The sequence below is a fragment of the Crinia signifera genome, chromosome 4 (genome assembly GCF_055691185.1).
Source record: "Crinia signifera chromosome 4, ASM5569118v1, whole genome shotgun sequence".
NCBI classification, from domain to species: Eukaryota; Metazoa; Chordata; class Amphibia; order Anura; family Myobatrachidae; genus Crinia; species Crinia signifera.
In genome coordinates this window covers 209,185,552-209,203,139 of record NC_139220.1, presented here as the reverse complement: position 1 = coordinate 209,203,139, position 17,588 = coordinate 209,185,552, and the positions used below count along the sequence as shown (strand labels likewise).

General features: G+C 42.7%; 1 protein-coding gene across 1 annotated transcript in view; it reads right to left on the bottom strand.

Moving 5' to 3' along the window:
• SCAMP2 (secretory carrier membrane protein 2) overlaps positions 1–17,588 on the bottom strand; it is a 30,129-nt gene that overhangs the window by 11,800 nt on the left and 741 nt on the right. Inside the window, exons 2-3 of the mRNA XM_083183655.1 lie at positions 3,041–3,121; positions 1,364–1,453 (exon numbers count right to left, since the gene is read on the bottom strand). Of these exons, the coding sequence (XP_083039781.1) occupies positions 1,364–1,453; positions 3,041–3,121 (171 nt within the window). The remainder of the gene's footprint in view (positions 1–1,363; positions 1,454–3,040; positions 3,122–17,588) is intronic.

The following is a 17,588-nucleotide window of genomic DNA, read 5'->3' as shown; positions in this document are numbered from 1 at the left end:
TTCATACCCCTACTATCCAAGTGGGCATGGAGTTGGATATAAACCTGTGGCGAGCGTAGCGAGCCACCGAGCCCGAAGCGTGGCGAGCGTAGCGAGCCCCGCGAGGGGACGCAGAATACCGTCCCCTCGCGGGGCTCGCTTCGCTCGCCACGCTTCGGGCTCGGTGGCTCGCTACGCTCGCCACAGGTTTATATCCAACTCCATGCCCACTTGGATAGTAGGGGTATGAAAAGGACCCCTTTTTCCCATTGAATTCCATGTTAAAATGGACTCAGTCCATTTTAACATTGAATCCTATGGAAAAATCGGGTCATCGCATCGCATCGTATGCGATGCGATATCGCATCGCATCGCATCTGATTGTATGCCTTAACTTAAGGCATACAATCAAAAAATCGGCAGCCCAGATACTACATAAGTACCAAATGTAATTATACAGAAGGTAGATAATGTACTGTACTTGGTACGCTTCCAATTATTACTTGTGGCGATTTCTATATTATATTGTATTTTGAATACTTGTTGACGTTTAATAAATGTTGGCAAGACAAGCCAGAATAATGATCAAACAGTATTTCACTGTTGCGGGCCCTGAATCTCCATTCTGTATATATCATATGTCTGTTGGAAATTGTAGGAGCACAAGACCAGAAATACCTGTGTGAAGGTTGATGTTCTTCTTCACGTGACGATTTCCATATATTTAAGGAACAAAACAGGGACAGACACTTATACCGCTTTCAGACCGCAATAGCAGGGTCCCACCGGGACTTTGAAACGGTTCAGTCCCGATGCAATCCTGCATTTTGGTCTGTTCAGACTGGCTCAGCAAATCTGCAATATTGCCGGTTTTCTGACCTTATCTGGGGCACGGCAGAGCGGCATCAGTGGTGGGGGAGGAGGCAGCACTTAGAGCTGGCGCTGCTCCAAACCCTGCCTCCTCCATTGGCGTGAACAGGAAATTGGTCGCTCGATCCGATTAACCCGTTCGCACCGCAAAGCAACACAGCAATGAACCGGTAAGAACCCTTCTGTTTTACCGGTTCGTATAGCTACCGGCTTGCGGGACCCGGTAACCCCTTTTACATCGCACCAATTACCGTGTCCATTTTACTTATTGCCTATTGATGTTTGCTTAATTATCTGGGCCCTATACCAGTAAGGTATTTCTGAGGGCATTTGTCACACAGTATACTAGAAGTTGTATTAAACTAATTGGTCTGCGCAAAGTGATATCTATTATTTTTCTGTATAAAAGTTCCATTAGTCAGATTTACCACAATTACATTACAGAATTGCCACACCGCAATATAAAAAAGCTTAAATACAGAAATAATTCAAAAGACACTCCATAAAAATGTACCTGTGGTGATGGTTCCATGGATGGCTGGAGAACAGCTGGCTGAGAAGGCATCACAGGCTGCACTGGAACAGTTGTTTGATTGGTTGGGGTCTGCAGTAATATAATTAATATAATGAATTTATATAACACATATATACATATACATTATATATATATATATATATATATATATATATATATATATATACACACATACATACATATACACATATATATATATATATATATATATACATACATATACACATATATATATATATATATATATATATATATATATATATATAGCAGGTGTGGGATACCGCACTCAAAACACTCTGGTTCAACTCGGCGGTGCTCCACTTTTAGAGGCAATTAAGTCCCAAATATAACAGTAATTTCGTAGATATCCAAAGGACTGGAGGCACAAGGCAGTGCCTCCAGTCCTTTGGATATCTATTGTCTTGACAAAGGGCCCTGTTGAGGATCGAAACGTCGACTCCAGCTATGACTGAATAAAAGTTTTTTGCTTCGACCCTGAAAAATTGCCTATGGCGAGTGCCTGCTTCTACGAAATTACTGTTATATTTGGGACTTAATTGCCTCTAAAAGTGGAGCACCGCCGAGTTGAACCAGAGTGTTTTGAGTGCGGTATCCCACACCTGATATATATATATATATATATATATATATATATAGATATATATATATATATATATATATATATATATATATATATATATATATATATATATATATATATATTTAATAGAAAAGCGGTGAAAACAGATAAAATTAAAATAAAAAATCAATATGAAATTAAATTAACCCCTTCAGTGGCAATCCCAAGAATTTTCCGGGCTGTGCCTCAGTGCCCACTCTGGCAAGCCCGGGATTGCCACCATTTACAGCCAGTGCCCGGCTTCCTCCCCTCTGCGGCGCCTCCTCCTCCCCTCTCCCCTCCGGAATTGTATTCAAGTCCCCGGCTTATGACAAGCTGGCTGCCGGGGACAGGGATGGGGTGCGGGGGCGCAGGTCCGGGCAGCCGCTGATTGACAGTGCAGCGGCACTGCCCAGACCCTGGTAGGTAGTGGTGTTTTTTTTTTTTTAAGGGAGCGCTCCCCATAAAAAACTCGCCCAGTGGGAAGCGCTCCTGAAAAAAAAAAAAACACCACTGAAGGGGTTAACGCATAATCACAGTCTTCAAACCATCAAATTATATTTCTTCTGTGCGGGCGCATGCAAGCGGGGTTTCAGGCTGTGGGGCGGGGTTTCAGGCTGCTTGCTAGGCTGAGAATATACGTAGCCTAGCGAGCAGGTCTGAATTACCCCCAGGGATCACCATTGAGTATATGTAATAGCTAAGCAGGAGGTGAATAGGTCACATTACAGTCAGTGCATATGACACCTACTATATGTTGCTTTTATCAGAACACCAGAATGCATAGGTGCAATTACAACATTTCCTACATTTGTGGAACATGGGGGAGGTCCTGATTGCCAGCTGACTCCTACAACTGGAAAGAGAAATGCTAGGACTTGTCTGTTTATAAAGGTCTGACTAGTGAACGGGTGGAAAACACCACATGAAATGAGATACAATGGTGGTGGTCCAGAAAATCTGGTTCATGAAATATATAAATTTTTATTAATTGCACAGAACTTTTTATACACACAAACTATATTATTCATACCCACCAAGTGTGAATTTTCAGAGAAAGGGTTAAACTCTTCAATGTTCCCATGGCCACCGGTAGTTATCTGAGTCACTGAGGGATCCTGGGAAAATGAGGACATATACAGAAGGTTACTATTTTTTTAAACTCAAAACCACCCGTAGTGTTCATTCTAGCACCCTGCAACTCGTAAAATCCTTGCAGTTCCTACTTTCCGCCTGGGGTGTCGCTCTCTGCTGTGGTGCCTCTAGCACAGTATTGCTTGTATCTAAAGGTGCCCATACACGGTGCGACAGGGCAGTGCGATGAGATGTGCGCTCCCGTGCACATCCCATCACACAGCACATAAAGGGGGTTATTCTGGTTGACTGGACCAAACCCCGCCCGTCGATCGCTGGTGAAGGCCCACGTATATGTAAGGTTGCTCTGAGCATCAAATGTCGCTATCGTCAGTATTCTCCACTGGAGTACACTGGCTCTGACAGCTCACTTCACACAGTGCTGACACATCACGCTGTGTGTGTGCTGAGCAGCCATGTGTGCAGAACGATCAGAGTGACCTAGCGTCGCTCAGAACGTTCACATACATCACCAATGTGTGTAGGGGCCTTTACATGTGGACATACTAATAAATCCAAATGTTACTGGGAGAGCTTAATTGACAAAATGCACAAGGCAATCTAGGGAAAATACAAACGACAAATATATCATGGAAAAAATAGAATTATAAATAGATAAATACATTTCAGGTATGAAGGAACAGAGTGGCTGACTACGTCACTTTTCCGGTACATAGACTGGGAAAACAGGTGCAACACGTTCAGTCCACTTCCTCTTGATTAAGGGCCAGATGCACTAAGCTTCAAAAGTGATAAAATGGAGAGTGATAACCAACCAATCAGCTCCTGCCTGACAGTTTTCAAACACAATCTGTGACATGGCTGGCTGTTTATCACTCTCCATTTTATCAATCAGCTCCTACCTGCCATGTCACAGACTGTGTTTGAAAACGGTCAGGCAGGAGCTGATTGGTTGGTTATCACTCTCCACTTTATCACTTTTGAAGCTTAGTGCATTCTGGCCCTAAGTCTTTACATTAAGAGGAGACACTTTGCGACAGAACTATACTGGGTATGGGTCATTGGGTCGACCCAATTTAAGTCGACATGCATTGGGTCGACCACTGAAGGTCGACAGGGCTCAGGTAGACACCTGAAATAGGTCAACATGGCTTAGGTTGACAGGGTTGAAAGGACGACAGTCAAAAGGTCGACGTGAGGTTTTTACATTTTTTTGTCCTGTTGTCGACATAGTCACAGCCAAAATGTACCACGTCCTCTCGTATGGCTTTGCCACTATTTTATTCTGCCACCACGCCATAGTGGATGGTAGGGCATGAAATACTGCCTGCCAGCACGTGTTGGCTCAAAAACACATGTCAACTTTGCCATTGTCAACCTAATGCTTGTGTCGACCTCAATAATGTGTCAACCTAAGCCATGTCAACCTTCAGTGGTCGACCCAATGCATGTCGACGTAGTGACCATATTCCACTGTACTTTGGACGGCAGCCATGGAATAGATAAATGTACGTCCGTGTGTTTTCTGCCTTTTAGGGTATTTACATATAATCTGTATATCTGAGATAAAGAACCCTTGTTGGTTTTATTGTTGGGACCTTGCATTCCTAATGTAATCACAGATTTTTTCTTTCAAATATGCAGTGTTAAAGCAGTACACACAATGTTCTTCCTCTTCTCTCTTTATGTATCCTGACATTCATGGTGGTCATATGACTTAAGACAGGAAGCCCTCTGAAATAACTATTCGCCTAATTTGCACTAATAGATTCTTTCAACATTTTCTGTTATACGGACAGATAGGTAGATATAGAAAGTGACACACACACACACACACACACACACACAATTACACAGTAGAACTATTAAGAACAACAGAAGATATTAACGTTTGCATTAAAATCTTTTTCGATTGAAAACATCTCTCATATTAACTGTTTCATCTAAATATTCTCATTTAATCAGTATATGTTTTGATGGCTATAGGGATGAATTAATGAATTTTGCACAGTGTATTAACATGTCCCTGCATTAGCAAAAGGCAAAACACTCTTCGTAGATGTGGAGTAACCTTATAGTTGTGTGGTATCGTAAGCTCTGTTCTGAGAGGGTGTGAATGATCAAGTGGCCACTCCCTGCTCTTTATAACTGGTTCCACCAGTGAATGAGTCAGGCATGACCCAGTGACACAATAGAAAAGCGAGACGCTGGAAATACCATCCAGAGCACAGTGCTAAACAAACACCTAAGGGCCATACAAAAACATGATCAAGTGACATTAGTGCCCAATGACGTCACCACAAAATGCATAAACTTTCCTTTAATAATACAGTAGTACATACAGTAGCTAACTAGTACATACAAAAAACTGAGAGATTCTGTACATCATGTCCATTTAGTTACCCTACTTTGCATATTCTTCAATTCAAATACAGAATTTTTTTTATTAGCAGAAAAAAAATGTAACTGCAGAATCAAGGCCCTGGCAGTATGTAAACTAAATAGTAATATGTAACCATAGCCTGCTGGAAGTTTGCATGCAGCAGACTATTGCTCAATTTATAATGTAATATCATGATACAATCCTTCTCCCTCACAAAACCACCATTTTTGTTCCACCTACAAAGTGTGACATAAAAAGCAATTCGATTTTTTTTCTTTGAAGTCAATTGTTTATATCGCCGCCACCACAAGAGGGCAGCCAGCATCAGCAGTAGCAAATCAATTCTCCCACTGGGGTGCCCAGCAGCCAAGGTGGTCACATACTGGGGGTTATTCTAGTTCACTCTTTCTGACAAAATCCTTCTTAGATGGACAAAACCATGTGCACTGCAGGTGGGGCAGATGTTACTTGTGCTGAGAGAATTAGATTTGGGTGGGGTTTTACTTCAAAGTGAAATCTATATTGCAGTGTAAAAACAAAGCAGCCAGTATCTACCCTGTACAGAAACAAAATAACTCACCCAAATCTAATTCTCTCTGCACATGTTACATCTGCCCCCCTGCAGTGCACATGGTTTTGTCCATCTAAGAAGGATTTTGTCAGAAAGAGTGAACTAGAATAACCCCCACTGTATTTTGATCATAGCCTCCTGAGGTGCGAGAAAAAACGTGTGCAAATTCAGTAGTTTGGGTGCCCAAACACATTTTATGCGGCTAATCTCTGTCTGCATGTGAGCCCAAACAGCTATTAAATTGTGACAACAGTTTGTGTACAAAGAAATTAGACACCCAAAACAATTGAATTTCCCACTATAAATTCAAATGAAGCACGACAAAGTGAAAATTAAAATATGTTAAAGTAAACAAAAATAAAGGGAATCACATGGAGAATTATAGAAGAACTAGTATTTGAAACAAATCATTTGCTGTGTTGCTATTACCCCTTTCCCATTGCTAAGCCGGGTTGAACCCGGTATCTTGATACTTGCTCTGCTGACACCTTCACATTAACCCAGGTTGCCCATTATACAGAGGGCGACCTAGGGTTAAAACCATCTTATACCAGTTGTCAAATTGCTGGGTTGGTTGAACCAAGGTTATAAGCTTTGCTGCTGTCACACTGCCTTGAACTGGGCCGACACGTCAGAAACCTGGCAATTCCCCGTGTATGGTGTGAAAAGGGTATATTGTAACTATTATAGCACAGTATATAAAATGAAAGACAATTGGTCTCTATGAGCAACCTGGGTGCCCGATGACGTCCTGACAGTAGGCATTTCGATGGTCAGTATACTAACATCAGAATCCCGACTGCTCAAATGCCCAACAGCCTGGATACCGACTGACAGGAGCTATTCTCCCTCATGGGGATCCATGATCCCCTGTTATGGTATAATAGGTCAAACGTGTCTAGGTTCGAAAATCACTAGGTCAACCACCATTGGTCAACAGTGAGTAGGTTGACACCAATGAATGGTCAGCACACCCAAGGTCGACATGGACAGAAGGTCAACACAATCATTAGGTCAACAATGGCAACGTCGTCACGGGTTTTTACAGACTTTTGTCCCTAATGTTGACATGTACAGTCTAAGTCAGTGATGGCTAACCTTAACACTCCAGCTGTTGTTGAACTACACATCCCAGCATGCCCTGCTACAGTTTTACTATTTGGCCATGCTGAAACTGATGCAGGGCATGCTGGGATGTGTAGTTCAACAACAGCTGGAGTGTCAAGGTTAGCCATCATTGGTCTAGGTGTACCCCGTCCCCTCGTATGGCTCGCTGTGCTTGCCATGCTTCAGGCATGGTGCTGCACTACGCTATTATATTCTCCCACCACACCCTAATGTATGGTAGGGCATGAAATACCACCTGTTGGCAATGTCGGCAAAAAAAAAAAAAAAGTGAAAATATTGTGTCAACCTTTTGATTGTCTACCTATTGCTTGTGTCGACCCTTCTGTCCATGTCGGCCTTGGGTGTGACAACCATTCATAGGTGTCGACCTACTCATTGTCGACCAATGGTAGTCAACCTAGTGATTGTCAACCTAGACATGATCAGGGAGAATAGAACCTGTGGTGAGTGTAGCGGTGAGTGTTCACCCCCCCCGTCGGAGTACAGGCACTCGGTATTCCGATGTCAGTATACTGACTGTTAGAATCACGACTGTCAGGTCCGCACACCATACCCGAGCAACTTCTACCCTTCGCGCTCAAAGTTTTGTAGCAGCTCCCCATGTGTCTCTCCTTCTGCCCTATTCATTATCTGGCATTCCCAGTTCCCCATTCCCTCTCCTATCTCTTTTACTGCCATGTCCCTGTTTTCTTTCAAATGGAGCGAGCTAAATAGATGCACAAGGCTTCCTATTACACAAGACATAATTAAGTGATGATCTGAAACCAGTAAAGGACAAATTTGCTAACAAATAGAACACAAAACAGGATATCACTACATAAACACAAAAATGTGAAAGTCTGTACATGGTTTTCAATCCATTAGCCAGCAATGACCTTTTAATTGATGTTTGCCATTTCCTCTTCACAGATTTTATTATAGGAAGAGGAGCTAAAAATCAAGCAGCCAGAGGAGGCATTGGTGATTAGGCAGTGACTCTGGGTCACTGGGGTTGTTGGGGAGGTTAGTACTGGTCAGCTACTTATTAGCACATTTGTGCCAGTGTTCATCGCAGTGCACATCATTCGTGACTAGCAATACCAATATCAGGATTTACACATATCTGTGACAATGTGATGACCTAACTCTACCATCTGTTAAATTATTAAACCAAGTTTGTAATTTACTTATACACACTTGGGACTTTCAGCCATGTGTTGTAACATTAGCAGTTACCTGGCTTGGCCCAATATCTCCTCAGAGAAAGAAGGAAGTAATTATTATATTGCACTAGACTTCCTTTGGTGTAGCAAGTGTTGAAGAACTGGGTCTGCAGGACACATGTCAGATCACAATCTTACCCATAATGCATACTTCAGAGCGACCCTATTATTTATTCAGTTAAGTTTTTCAAAATCGCAGATTTCCGAAAAGCTTTGAGAGCTGGATTTAAAAAGGTTCCATGGTGCCATAAAAGGGCTAAAACAGATCATAAACATAAGTACAGACACCATATACATTTAAAAGTTAAATAAGGAGTGTAATCAGCATAATTAGGCAGACAAGATAAAAGAGGCATCCTCCTAACCTCTGGCATTCTATAGGGAATATGTATTGACAAAATGGGGAGAAGAGGACATAGACATCGGGGTGTATTCAATGCTTTCTGCTTGCTGTTACAGCTGGCAGGATCAGTATTCAACTGACCCCCTGCACACACCGTTTCGCCCTCGCAAGATTTTTGGAGCGAGGGGGAAACAGCATATGCGGCCGCTAAAGCAGCGAGGCTCACGGGTAAATGCAGCGGGCTCCCTGTTTTAGCTGCAAGACTCACTGTTTGGGGAAATACTTGCTGTCCTCTGACAGTGAGGATTTCCCTGGCGTGTTGAATAGGGTGAGCGTGGGTTAAACGGCGAGGATCGCTTGTTTTCGATGATCCCCGCCATTTAACCCCCTCACCGGCCACATTGAGTACACCCCATTCAGGCTGGTTTTACACTTTTTATATCACACTAAAAATGTGCGCAAATAAGCAACTTTCAAAACTGATGTTTAGTAAATATAACCATAAAAGTTGAATGTTGTCTCTGAGAAAGCAACAGAACCACATTTGCATGTGTTGTCTTCACTGCCAGTCCATTTAATGATGTGAAAAAGGAATCACAAACTCATGTGATTTATATTGTATGATTTCTAGGAGACCACTTTTTGTAATTACCTATTAGCAGGAGTAGTTTAACCCATGTTGTGCCGTATTTCCCCATTAGTTTCTATGGCCCATTCATTTTAATGGAGCATGCAGCGGCAAAACACTGTCAATTTAATTTCCACTTATGTGTGGTTCAAACAGTGATCTCCTGGGACTCCTTTACAACAATCAATCATATTACATATATCTTTGGGGGGAAAAATGCATACTACCGGTTGAATAGCTAAAGGTACTGCTGGTCAAATTCTTCTCTCATTTTTCTGTTTGCATTTATATAAAAAATATTACCATTTGTAACCGAATCAAAAACTGCAATAGATCCCACTGATTTGCAGGATGTATTTAATTGAAAAAATTTTTGGAACAGTATCTCAGTATGTTTAAAAATGTGTTCTGTTTCTCAAATGTGTCTGTGTATTATTTACTTTTTTTAAACTATATTTGTATAAATAGGCAGGGGTCCCCTTTTACATTACGGAGGGACCACCAAGATGGTAAAGTTGCTTCAAGAATGGTCCTAAAATTTACTGTTTCCTCACTACTCTACCTACACAGGAAAGGAGTGCTATTTAGTGCAGGGTTCCATTTTTTTTCTTGGCTGTCATTTCAATAAAGACTTTAGCCTGGGTATAATGTTGCTTTTAAAGGCCCATACACACTGGGTGACTGAGCTGAAAGTCGCATAAAACAGCATGTTTGAGTGGCTTTCAGCTCAAAGCCGCCCAGTGTGTATGCCCCAGCGATGAGCAGTGAGCGCTGCTACACGCTCCCGCATCATCGCCAGGAAAGCTGTTCATCTGCTGGAGCGGCTTTGAGGGCAGCTTTTCATAGCTAGGCTCTGGGCAGGGGGAAAGCCGCTCAGTGTGTATTGCACTGAGCGGCTTTCCCCCCAGCGATGAATGTGATCCGTAGTCGCTCAGTGTGTATGGAACTTAAGAAAGATGCCACATACTGCAGGTTTTTGCATGAATAGAAGGCACCTGTCTAGAGCGGATTCGGTCAGCATCCCAGCGGTCAGTATTCAGATGCCGGCATCCCGGCTGCCATCAGGACACCAGCGCCGGAACTTCGAAATCATCAAGATGCCTATGGGACGGTTAGGCACTAGTGGGGGACTTAGGGAGAGGTGTGGTGTTTAACACATCCCCTCGCATGCCTCCGCTAGCAGAAGAAATCATTCCATTGGCCCCCCCAACTGCTGAACCTTCCGAGTGTTGTTGAATCAGGCCCATTGTTTATAGGTACTTCCACATGCGATGTGCACCTGTGTTTTGTAACACTAATATGATACCTATGCATACATGGCTTTCACAATTCGTAAAAACAATTACAATTTTTCTTATTATATGAATTATTAGACTATGGGAGCCAATACACGTTACAATTATTGTATACAATATTGCATCTCATCGCATCTAGGTTTTGCGATGAGATGAGATCTACTTTTTGTACTAGATCTCATCGCAAAACCGAGATGTGATGAGATATTGTATACAATAATTGTAACGTGTATGGGCACCTTAAGTCAATAAGACAAAAACTGTGATCTACACATTTCTGGGACATAGGGAATGAAATGATGACTTAATGTTCTGCTATAACCTGTAGCTTTGGTAGACAACACTCCTGTCTCCCTTCTCCAACAAGGTAATAAACTTCAATCGTCTCGTCTACCTGCACTTGTAAAGCTATTACTTCAGTTCACTAGATTTGTTTAAAATGCAAAGCATTTTTAATTGCGTGCTTAGTCTATTGATGCACACATAAGCAAATGTTTCCCAAGTGAGAGTAAATACATAAAAATGATCTATTCTTGAAGAATGCAGCATGAAGGACAATCACTAAGCTTTGGGTAGCAGGGAATTAAGCTTGGAGAGCACTCCCTTTGCAAACCCAGTAGCTGATGTAGCAGGGTGGGGCCCAACCAGGATCTCACTATGCAGTAGGAACCAGGCAATAGGTCACCTGTATGTATGCAGCCCACTAAAAACTCATGTCCATTCAGGAGTATAAATCAGTGTTGGGAAGACCTGCCAGCAGAATGACAACTTTTTATTAATTCATGTAATAGAAATTCCATGGTGACCAATTACTGTAAAGAAATAAATAAAATAAAAAGATTTAGAATAATGAGTGCCTATCCACGAGTGGTAATGAGATACCACTAGAGACATAGTTTAACCAAGCAGCAATGCCATTTCGTCTAATCCCTTTCAAGTGCTTGGTTTGCAAAAACAAAAACAAGCCAAAAAAAAAACAAAAAACACAGAACATAGATCTCCTTGTACAATAAAGGGCATGGGTACTTCTGGAACAGTTATTTTAAATTGCACAAGATCTGAAGAACAGGATCAACTTGAAAGTCTGCATAGAAGCGGGCAATATTCAACCAACTATGCACAATTTCATAAAAGTTTGGGGATTATTCTTTATTAGACTAAAGTGAATCATTATTAGAAATCCCAAATCGGACATCCATAAAATTATTCTAGTTCACTCTGACAAAATCCTTCTTATACCCCATTCACACCAGAAATGCAGGGACAAACCCGGGAATTCAGTTCCCGGGACAAGCAGGGACATTCCCGGGTTTGGACCCATTCACACCAGAAATGTCCCTGCATTTTCTGGTGTGAGAAGGGGGCGGGAAGGAGGCCGGCAGGAGGTGGGGAGGAGGCGGGCAGTCGGCGGGCGGGATGGTGGCGGAGGTGGGGAGAATACTCACCCCGGTTGCTGGTCCTCCGTGCAGGCCAGGGATCCACACAGGCGACGGCGCAAATGACAGGACAGGCTGCGTCATCATCATCCACCGGCTGTCCCGTCATTTGCGCCCGCCGCCTGCGTGGATTCCCGTCCAGACAGCACACCGAGGACACGGCAACCCGTGTTAGTATAACCTGTACCTTTCACACCAGCCAGGTCCCCGGGTTGAACCCGGGAACAACCCTGGTACCTAGCCGGGTTGAAATTTGCCCGGGATTTTGCCCCGGGAACCTTTCACACCAGCGCTAGTACTGGGTTGTTCCCAGACTCAACCCGGGAATTTAGGCTGGTGTGAATGGGGTATTAGATGGACAAAACCATGTGCACTGCAGGTGAGGCAGATGTAAAATGTGCAGAGAGAATTAGATGTAAGTGAGTTATTTTGTTTCTGTGCAGGGTAAATACTGGCTGCTTTATTTTTACACTGCAATATCGATCTCACTTTGAAGTAAAACCCCACCCAAATCTAATTCTCTCTTCACAAGTAACATCTGCCCCACCTGCAGTGCACATGGTTTTGTCCATCTAAGAAGGATTTTGTCAGAAAGAGTGAACTAGAATAAGGCCCTAAAACACAATTGTTATGATATGCCGAAGTCAGTAGCCTGAGGGAAAGGTGGCCAATTTTTTTTATGTGCCACCCTTTCAATAGTGTCTCCAGCTCCATGGTAGCCAGCCTGGGCTAGAACAGCACACTGCAGGTTTGCCTCCTAAAAGTGTGATTTCACTTGGTATGTGAGAATGGCATACTGTAAATGAAGATCCATGTTCCATCCAACGTATCTGCTGGTATCTGCTCTGGAGGGCCACAGTTTGCATATGCCTGAGCTAGATCTTGACTACATGTGGTCAGGATTTGATGGGGACACATGGAGCGATCCATTCTTAATTTCTAAGCAATCTAGACTCACCCTGTGTGTATGCCCCCTAGGAAACAAAAAAAGTAAACTGCTAAAATAGAGAGATTACATCATGGCAACTATGGGGGTTATTCACAGCTGATTGCTGTTGTACTAATTCGTATGACAATTGATTATCAAATTACTACTCATGCATATGGACCTCAGTACACATGCGCAACGCCAAACAGCGTAAAAAAAAAAATCAGTTTTTTTATTTTCATGTAACCCGGCTGCAGTTGAAATGAAAGGAAGTTGCCGTGTGTGGTTGGAGTTTCAGGGACTGTAAGGAAAAACGCAGGCTTGCCCAAGCATTTTTGGGGAGGGCATGAGAAGCCAACTCTGGCCTTGATCAGCCTGTTTCTACCACAGTCTTGTGGAAGGGTCAGTTACACACAGACTGCACAAAATGGAAAAAGCATTTGATGGCGAGTGAGCTGTATGATGATCTTCAATATTTTCACAAGCCTTTCGCAGACTTGGACAGCGTTGGTTTCCTCTCTCTGGGTGACGACTAACTGACCACAAGGCTCTGCAAATTCACATAGCAGTGGTCAGGTCTGAATAACCCCCTGTATGACAACAAGTGCTGGGATTGCACTAGACTGTCAGCAAATGGGAAAAATACAATTTAATACATTGTATTTGAATTACCCACAACATTTTTAATAATCATAAAAATGTATATTTACTCAATATGATTTTTTCACTTTTTTTATACAGCACTTGGTTACACATCCTATATATAAAAGGCTAACACTGCTCCTCACCTCTATGGGGGTAATTCAAGTGCTGTGTGCACCAGCGGCCACTAGATGAGGGAGCAAGTCAAGTGATGTTCTATTTGGGCATGCGTAGCTGTCAGAGCTGACATTACTGTTATGTTGTTCCAACATTTTGGCAGGCTGGTAACTAATTAAATATAATTATGTAGGGTTACATAGTCATGTTTTGGAAGATTTCAGTGCAGCTTAGTAAATGAATGCAAAGACCACTATGTCTATGTATACACTCTAGTTATGGGCTAGCACTTAAGGCCAAAAGACAAAACACATTAATAAAAGCCAATAGAACATATCTGCACCCAAGTGCTGGTAGCAAAAAAGCAATGACTGCAGGTCTGACACTAAGCTCTACACTCATTTGCTTCTGTACTGGAGTTGAGAGAGGAAGGGCAGCATGCCATAAGTGGTTAACTTACAGGACTTATTAAAGCTGGCTTCTGGCAATTATCCAAGCCTAAAATGGCAGGAGGAATACAAATCTACTGCTGGAGTGTGACTAGTAAATATTTGACAACTCATGTGGAACTGTAAAGTAATAAGAGGCTGTCATTCTGCTAAGGGATGTTTCATCTACCCTTCTTATCAAAGACATGGCAAAAAGGGTTGGCATTACTGTCTCACAGCCCTGCCTAAGGTCAGGAGTTCAATTCATTGTTTTTATTGGTACTCTGTTTGCCATACACACTCTAAAAACATATCAGTTAGGTTAATTGCCTTCTGCCAAAAAAATTACTTCTTATGTGAATGTGTGTCCAAGGCTCAGAAGCCATGTTCCCAGAGACCTAGTCGCTGTCAGAGAAGGGGGCCTGCAGTGAAAGCTGCATGTGGCTCTCTGAAAATTCCTCTGATGTGTATTTTAAATAACTGCTAATAACATATATAATACCCCAGATGGGAAATAGTATTATTAAATAAATAAGGCACAGTTATGTGTATTAAAAATACAAAATATGCCATAGCTCAACATTATGAAGCAGATTGAAGCATTGCGACTTATCTTGCAACATGTTTGCATGTGTAAGCGATTAGCTAGCGCTTCTCCCAGTACCATGAATGACATTGATGCCATCATATACATTTTGCTATGGGGTTCAATAGTACATAGCCTGTAGCTTTAAGATGATGCTTCTGTGAAGGTTATGTTCCATCTGGAACATATAAGGAAAAGTATAAAACCTATGGGCTATTTCACACGCTCCGGCTCCTGCCGGGCGGCGAAACTCTGCACGGCACAGGAAGCCGTGCTTCACACAGCAGTTTACAATGTAGGGGATGGCCACAGCTCGGCAGCCGTCCCTTCCAGTGGTGGGATCCGGCTGCAACCGGGTGGCCGGGCCGTGGCCGCCCCGTGTGAATGGACACAATTGTGTCGATTATTAACTACTGTGTGCGGCATGGCATTTGGCCGTGCGGGGTTTCGCCGCCCGGCGGGAGCAGGAGTGTGTGAAATAGCCCCATTACTAAAGATTCTCATTTGGTTGAGTCCAGACAACATGAATGGATCTTCTTATAGAGCACACAGTTTTTATTTTGATCTGGTCCACATAAATGTATTGTGATCTATATATTACTATAGAGTAAACAATATGTAAAAATAAAATAAAAACATTACACTTATTAATTTGATCAATCCAAACATACTGGCTTCCTGCATACTGAATTTACCTTGTCGATCATACACAATTTGTACAGGGATGTCTAGGCAGACTTAAGCCCCGTACACACGGGGGAGATATATTGCTCAGCCATATATTGCTAGCAATATATGGCTGAGTAATATAATGCTCAGTTTCTCCTTTTAATCAGCGACCAGAGATGGTCGCTGATGAAAAGGAACCTCAGCCGGCGGTGCCACAGAGGTAATCAGCTGGTCGCAGGAGCAAGCTCCTGCGACCAGAGATTAGAATAGGGCCGAAAACGAGAGCGCTCACACTCCCATCACTGGCAATATGGTCGCCTGCGACCATATTTCCAGCGATTTCAGCCCCTATCGCCCCCGTGTGTACACAGCTTTAAGGTGCGTACACACGGGGGGAGATATATTGCTCAGCAATATATTGCTCAGTGTCTCCTTTTCATCAGCGACCAGAGATGGTCGCTGATGAAAGGGAACCTCTGCCGGAGGTGCTGCAGAGGTAATTAAGCTCCTGCGACCAGCGATTAGAACGGAGCTGAAAACGGGAGCGCGCACCCGGCGATTTATCACCAGGGCACACTCCCATCACTGGCAATATGGTCGCCAGCGACCATATTCCCAGCGATTTCAGCCCCTATCGTATGTGTACACGGCTTTATTCTGTAACTGACGCAGTAGATTTACTCTTTAATGCCTTTTACAAAAATACTATTGAACATGCCATCCATTAAATAAATAAACCTGAATGAATGCATATCATTTAGCTGCAGATGGCTAAATTAGATTACAAGCATTCTTTTGAAATTCCCCCTTATTTGATTGTACAGCCTGTGTCACGAGTATTGGGTGCAGCTATATCACACAGTACATTCCTGAATATGTACTAAACAAGTGTGCAGTCCCCTCCTCCATCAGCCACAGTGGTATAATGAAATGGACTATGACACAAGTACATGATCATGACAATGTCTGGTCACATAACACTTTTTTTGTTAGGTATACAATAGATTTCTAAAATATTTCCTTATGCATACTTTTGATATAAAATAAATGTTGATTAATAGATCTTTTTTAAAATGACCACATCCAAACTCAAACTACCAAAGTGCCAATAGGCCTAAAAATGAAACAATTTGTCTAACATGACAATAATAGGTTAGAATTTGAAATACATTAGTTAACATTGCCTCATCAAGACCACACAATCCAAGAGATAAACAGCTCCCAGTCTTAACCCAAATTCCAGTGTAGGGATAGATGTATGAAGCAGTGATAAGAGGGGAGAAGTCTGCCAATAGAGTAGCGTGCCCAGACAACCAATCAGATTTGCAGTAAACCTTAATCAAGTGCATTCTGTAAAATTATGGGTAGCAGCTGATTAGTTGCCATGGCAGAGGCCTCACTGCTTTATACATCTACCCCTCAGTTTTAAATAAACTTTAAAGCATGCCACTTTGCAAGTCAAACATATGTTTAGAAGTATGCAACATAACACATGTAAGACCTAATGTTTATGTTACTGTAATTGCTGTCATTAAAACATTATTTTAATTTCTCAGGCTGTTAGTGGGTGAGTTTATTCTCTGGTATAAGAGCTGTCAAAAAGTAACTAAGTACTCAGGAGAATGAGTGGAGACTGCTCACCATCATAAATGGCATTACAGAGATTAGAATGTGGTGGGTGTTCTTTTGCCTACTAATTACATTGCTAGCTGCACAAGTAGAATATGTGCAAGAGCATTAACAGTCACTTTGGCAGCCATACACACAGACACCTAGTGCAACAAGCAAATGAGGGTGAGAGAGCTGACAGCACAGGCTGTGTGTGACAGAACGCTAGTACTGAGTGGCTCATACACTATGCACCCGGCTTCCTTACAAGCAGGCACTGCGGATGATACCTGGAAGCGGCAATAACACTACAGAGCACAGGATGGCACCTCAGGTGCTGCTGCCAGTATATACTATATGGGGCCTATATACACCGGATCACGTGTGCCAGGCCACGCCCCTGTCCACCTGTTCCGACCCAGCCCCGCTCTCTGATCTCCTATTGGCTGCACGGAGTTACCACTTCAGACCAGCATCCAGGTAGCCCCACTAATGTCCGGCATGTAACAGTTACAATGCGCCCACG